This window comes from Amphiura filiformis, unplaced genomic scaffold (assembly GCF_039555335.1).
Source record: "Amphiura filiformis unplaced genomic scaffold, Afil_fr2py scaffold_597, whole genome shotgun sequence".
NCBI classification, from domain to species: domain Eukaryota; kingdom Metazoa; phylum Echinodermata; class Ophiuroidea; order Amphilepidida; family Amphiuridae; genus Amphiura; species Amphiura filiformis.
The window spans coordinates 1,028,062-1,034,451 of record NW_027306061.1 but is presented as its reverse complement, the minus strand read 5'-3'; the positions used below and the strand labels follow the sequence as shown (position 1 = coordinate 1,034,451).

General features: G+C 35.7%; 1 protein-coding gene across 1 annotated transcript in view; it reads right to left on the bottom strand.

Annotated features, from left to right (window-relative positions):
- Window positions 1–614: 614 nt before the first annotated feature.
- LOC140145740 (stomatin-like) overlaps window positions 615–6,390 on the bottom strand; it is a 286,314-nt gene continuing 280,538 nt past the window's right edge. Inside the window, exon 9 of the mRNA XM_072167420.1 lies at window positions 615–1,646. Coding sequence (XP_072023521.1) covers window positions 1,307–1,646 — 340 coding nt within the window. The 3' untranslated portion in view covers window positions 615–1,306. The remainder of the gene's footprint in view (window positions 1,647–6,390) is intronic.

Sequence of the window (6,390 nt, the reverse complement as noted above, 5' to 3'; positions counted from 1 at the left end):
ATATATTTTATATCTTAAAAAGTTCAATTGTTAACATGATGATCTTAAAATGCAAACCTCATTTTACATTGATATAATGTGACTTTTTCTAACCATCCTATACATCCCAATATTTCTTAGTAAAATTCCCTTTAAAAGGGGAAGCCAGCCTCACTGTAGATATTGTAAACAAGGGAGAAATAAACAGGCTCTAGTCTAGGCTCTATGTGCTCGCCTGTTACAACGAAATAGCTCCCAAATAACCTCTTGTATAACATGACCAGGAGGTACTTTTAAGCAGCAAAACTCTCCTGGAAAAGGTCTCAATATCTTATCTTTGCATGCCACAATATATTTATCAATGTATTTAAATCTTGGTTGGAAGCAAGTAGCTCCCATTATCCCCAGACATTGAAATAAGAAAACAAGCCTGCACCAAAATTTTGGGATCTCTTGTCAGGTATTCAGAAAGAATGCAAAATTTATAAGCTTTTATAAAAAGAAATTTGCATCCGTCCTCAATGAAAACCTGATTGAGATTGATCCCAGCAGCAAAATGGCACCGATGGCCCAGGGCACGCACGCCTGTGATTGATCACCGGTAACCCTAACCAATGATGCCATCACTTAGTCTTAGGGATAATTTTGTGTTTCATTTGACGAGCAAATTAAACGGCATTTCACACACAATCTACCTCAGCTGGGCTCTGGTTCAAACCCTGCTATTTTTCCCTTGATTATAATCATGATGATCTTAAGATACAAACATTTTCGTTCATAATAACTGCGTTTCAATCATTATCATTCTCTGTCAAATCTCTCCTCTCTCTCTCCAAGATCACATTGCTCCAAGACCAAGCTCTTATTTTCATTATCAAAACAGGACTCTTCAGAAAAAGAGACTATTTACAAACAACTTAATGTTTAATTGAATGAATCTGCTGAATTTTTGACAATACTTTTGCATTTTAAATTACCAATAACCTTATGAACTTTGACCTTTTGAAACCAAAGTTTCCTGTTGGATTCTCGTACGTATCTGTCAACTCGGCAACGCACATGCGATGTTTGAACTGCCGCCGATGGTCATAATGTCAGTGCTGATTGTTCGTATGTTTGTGCGACCGATCATTCACACTAATACTTTTTTCTCGCAATAGTGCTGTGAACAAAATAGAAAAAGGCAAACATAAAAGCCGAGTATCCCAGAATGCTATACATTACTGTTGAATTTGAAACAGTCAAGCAATTGTTGCCATGGTAATTGAATGTTTTTGTAACCCCTAGCAACAATCCCTCCAGCTGTATTGTTCTTGTTACAACAAAATTAGTGTATTATTAGTGCATTGTCCTCTTCGGGTTCCGGTGATATTGAATCAGCATTGATAACAATGTCGGTTTGTTCGGGCATATCTGTATCATCGACAATAACAAGATCATTATGTACTGAATGATCTGATTCTGTATTTCCCGAGTGTTCCCGGGAGTGTTCCGCCGATTCTATCACCAGATCCGTGTGTTCTGAGTGTTCCGAGTCTACAACAATATCAGTGTGTTGGGAGTGTCCTGAATCAACACTGTGCTGCGAATGCTCCCTTGAATGGTCTCTAGATGGCGCTCTTTTCCTGCGCGGTGACCTACGGGGTCCCAAATTTCTTGTGAGGCCGCTATTTAAGAGAAATTTAGAATAAATAAGCAATGAAAGAAGAAAACAAGAAAAAAATCTGTTAGCATATAATAATCCTGATTTTGGGATACTGGTGGCTTTACATTATGGATAACTATGGCATCTTGCACTTATTGTCCACGCGCACACAACCCACTCAATAGGCCCGTGACCTCTGCTGGTGCCCACACAGTTTAAGTATAGGACTTCCACTAGTTAGCATCACTGTGCAAAAAATAACCAGCCGATTATTTTCGTAGGCGCTCACATGTTTAATTATATTATCATCTGATTGTGCTTCAAATTTCATTCGAAAATGTAGAAAGGAAAGCTGCAACCAGTACATTTTTGCAACTCAATTCTATACTTTTCCGAAACAGAGGTCCCTGTGTTATTTCAATACAAACAAAAATGCCAGTGATCATAGCACAGAATGGCTTATACTCAGGGGCATGCCCCGCCCAAACCCTTTGAGCTACACTCTTCGTAGGAGCTGTCAATCAAGATTTTATAACAATCTCATTGGTGTCCAAATTTGATTGGCATACAAGACAGGGAAAAATGCGAACAGCCTCTTCCAAATAAGGGTTTCCAACCCAGTGTTTTCAGCTCCTTGGGCAAGTTCAGTGGGACCAGCCAGGGATTCTCAAGTGGGTATTATTGATTGGTTTGTGTGGTTAGTGAAGAGTGATCAGTTATAGAGCTTGCTGATTGGTTGAGCGTAAAGAAGTGGATAATGGCCCATTCATAAACCTAATTGGTGTAGTTTTTAACTAGGGTTAGCATTCACTAAGGTCGAGATGTATTTTATGTGGACCATAAGTGCACTATGGTGCACAAACTCATATAGGGCATATTTTTATGGTTGGTCAGTTTACCCAATACAACAATTACTTTTTTTTCAGGCCTAAGCATGTTATGTTTGCTCAAATCAGTGCTGTATTAGAGTCCACTGTCCAAAGTCAGTGTGTTGGTAGTATCGAGAATCAACACTGTGCTGCGAATGCTCCCAAGAATAGCCTCTAGATGGCACTATTTCTCTGCGCAGTGATCTACAGGGTCCAAACTTTCTTGCATGAAAGCTATTTAAGAGAAATTAGGAATAAAATAAGCAGCAAAGGGGTGGAAAGCAACAAAAAAATATGGTTAGCAAATAATAGCAAATTCTGTTTGTGGGATGCTAGCTTTATGGATATATTGGATGATGCATGGGTTGGAAGAAGTGGGTATTAAACTACTGCTAATGGAGCAATCTACATAATGCATTTGAATCCAGAACTATGTGCAATACAGACATCCATACTATAAGGCCAAAAAAATGTTTTATTGACACAATATAGGGATATTTTGTTAAATTTCATGCTCACTCAAACATTTTTTTCAATTTTTTCCACCTAAAGGTGCTTAATAAATCCATTGATCCTTAAGCACATCAAAAATAAACACACTCCTGCATTTGCCCAAGAATGGACTGCTGCTACTCGTAGATATTAATGTACTTATGTTGTTTCTGCACTGCACTGCACTACAGCACAATTTTACTTATTTTTTTTTTTTTTAAAAAAAAATAATATAGGTAAGGGCATATATTTAGGGTTGGTCAGATTACACCAGTACATCAATGATTTGTTTTTGGCCTAAGCATGCTAAGTTTGCACAAGTCTGTGCTGAAGTGTCCATTTTTCTTTGGTACCTGAGAAATTCTTATCAATTACACTAAATTTGTTCATTACAAATTGGTAGTCATGCTGTTATGTCACCATAGTTATACACAATGAACACAATAATTATAAAGCAGAAAACCAAGATTGTTTCAGGATAGTCTGACTCCCTTTTTCAACTGGAGCACCACTCATTTTGTTGTCAAACTCATTCACATCACAGAGCCACATTTCACAGAGCCCTAATGTATGTGCAATTTAAAGAAGTATAAGAAGCAGTCTGTTTTTAAAAGGAGCTGTTATGATGACTACAGTTTGTTTGGCTTATAATTAAAATTATTTGGTTTTTGTTGTTACTGGGCATGTCAATAAAGTCCCAACTTATGCTTGCGAAAATTCACATAAGTGAGTGCCAGCACCCAAATGCATGCACAACATTCTACATCAATACACAATGTTATGAGGCTCATTTTTTTGCCAATTATAAGCCAAACAATCAATAACAAGGTTTTGTTAATACTCTCAATGAAGGATAACACTTACAAACAAAAATATGGGAAGGTACGGCAAAAAAGAAAAAGAAAAGAGGTTTGGCCCAGGAAACCATGTACATAGCTTTTAAAATTTGCATTTAACACATTTCTCTCTTTCTTATAAATAGATATTAGAGGTTCTTTTTGTGTCTAGCAAAAAAAAAGAAGAAAGAAAGAAATAAAGAAAGAAATACTAAAAGAAATGGTCCAAAAATGCAAATATAAGAAATGGGCATTTCGCATAGCCATAAAATCATCACCAATAAAATCAAGCAAGAAGTCTTGCCCTTTTTCATTTGCTCTTAAGACTACCCTTTCCCCATTTTTGTTTTGTTGTTTGTTGGTTTTTTTGCCATAAAAATATTACTTTTTTTTCTTTTTTGCCTCAACAATGCTTAAAGAAGAGCACACAGGAAATAGTAACAAATCATTCCATTTGCAGCTTGGTGTTCAAAATGTATTTCTTTGGGAATAAACACATAGGGATGAAGGTGACAGGTATCTTTCTTTCACGTCACATAGAGATGAAGTTTGCTGAAAAGGAGAGTACAAATACAGGTATGCTGGAGGTGTTCTTTTCTACATGCACATGCTGCATTGTCTTTGAGATAAACAAACTGCTGGATTGGTAGGCTGGAATGGATGGACAAGCTAATCAGACTTGAGACAAAAAAGTTTTAAATGATACAAAATCTGAAAAAGAACAAAGGAGGAGAACACGTTTGTTTTCATCATGCAGTATTGGTTAGCTTTGATTGAATAAAATGTACACTTAACCATGTGGGTACTACTGCTTTTTTACAAAGCCCCTGATTGGTCAATTACATCTTGATATAATCATCTGGGTAACCAATCAAAACAGAGCTTTGAGATCTCTAAGCAATGTCAAGCTTCATTCTCTATAGCCTGGTTGCTACATGTGTCTCTTTTTATAATAGCTTGGAATAAACACCAGACATGTGTCAAGCGGAAGTTACTAAAAGTCATCCCAAAGTCACATGGTTTAGGAGCATTCTCTGTGTTCCTAAACCTTGTGAGCTCAGGATGATCTAATTTGAAGTGACCTCCACTTGAGATGTGTCTTGTATTTATTCCTTACTATTATATAGCAGCTGATAAGTGCAACTTTTTGATATAGATCTAGATGTACACATACAGTTCATAAAATGGTTTAACTGCAGGTTAGAGGGTGGCTAAAAAGAAACTGGGAAAAAAAAGAAGTATCCAACCATTAACTAAAACAACTTTAGCTTTGAAGCTTTGGTACATTTTACAACAGATAGCAGGATAAACAGAATAAAATAGTATTTAAAGGTTAGAGGAGAAATCAACTAGCTTCCATTTTAGTAGCATGCTTTTATTATATACAAAACATCTGGGATAAGTAAATATATTGTTATTATCTTTCCAAAGATAGAGAAATTTGTAAACTTCAGTAGGATTGTTTACAAAAATTTATATGAAAACTAATAAGAAAAAAAAATACAATCATTCAATCATTAAATACATCAATCATATTTATGTTATGTTAATCAAATTGCTACCACACATGCTTGTTGATCATTTCCTTAAAAAGATATTTTGTACAGAAAATCCCTGAATACCCCTTTAATTTGACATAAATCTAACATAACATGGCCCGGGCAATATTAATGCTCTGCATGCTACAGGCTTCAACATAAAAGTCCCAAGTTTTATGATATTTTCGCTAGCTATAGGTTTCAACATAAAAAGTCCCAAGTTTTATGGTATTTTCTCAAAATATCAAGAGCTATCTCAAGAACCACTGAACCAATACTAAGCTTGTTTGTACTCATTTTAATGCATTTTTCATGCTGATTCCAAATATAATCATGAAAATTTACAATTCTGAAATTTTTGAATCAAATTTTGAAGCTTGTCGTCTGCAGTCGACACCCGCATGGAGCAAATTAATAAACTGGCACAGCTTATTGTTTCCTGTTGTTGGTCTGACAACCAAATTGTGAAATATATTGGTTTTGTTATTATTTTTTTCTTTATTTTAGAGTCAGGTTTTATGGTAACGTGTGCTTCAACTCATAAATTTTATTGTCATATCAGTGCTGAGTAGGTTGGATATGAAAAATATAGATTGATTTTCATAGGATTTATTGATTTCATATTACTTGTAAACAAAATGTACAATAACAAATCTTTTGAAAAAATTTCTGCTTAAAAAATTATTTTGGTATGGATTTCTCATATAAAAAAACACCGATATGCGGTAAAATTGCTCCCAAAGTATTGTGGCCTACAGGCACAAGCTTTTGTTTTTTGTATAGCCTAATAGGCTAGCACAAGACATGTTGACTAAGTAACTGACACCATATTATGTGTCAACCTGTCCCTTATTGGACCAGTCCATAAAATCTACACCACCCACAGCAGCTGAAGGGAGTATCCCATCATGCTTTGCGGTACCATTATAGAATTGATTGTGCCATCGAAAATGCACACACAATCTCAGGGAAGCTTAGGCTTTTGTTTGAAAAAATATCACCCATAGAGTATTGTGAATCTATCAATAGCT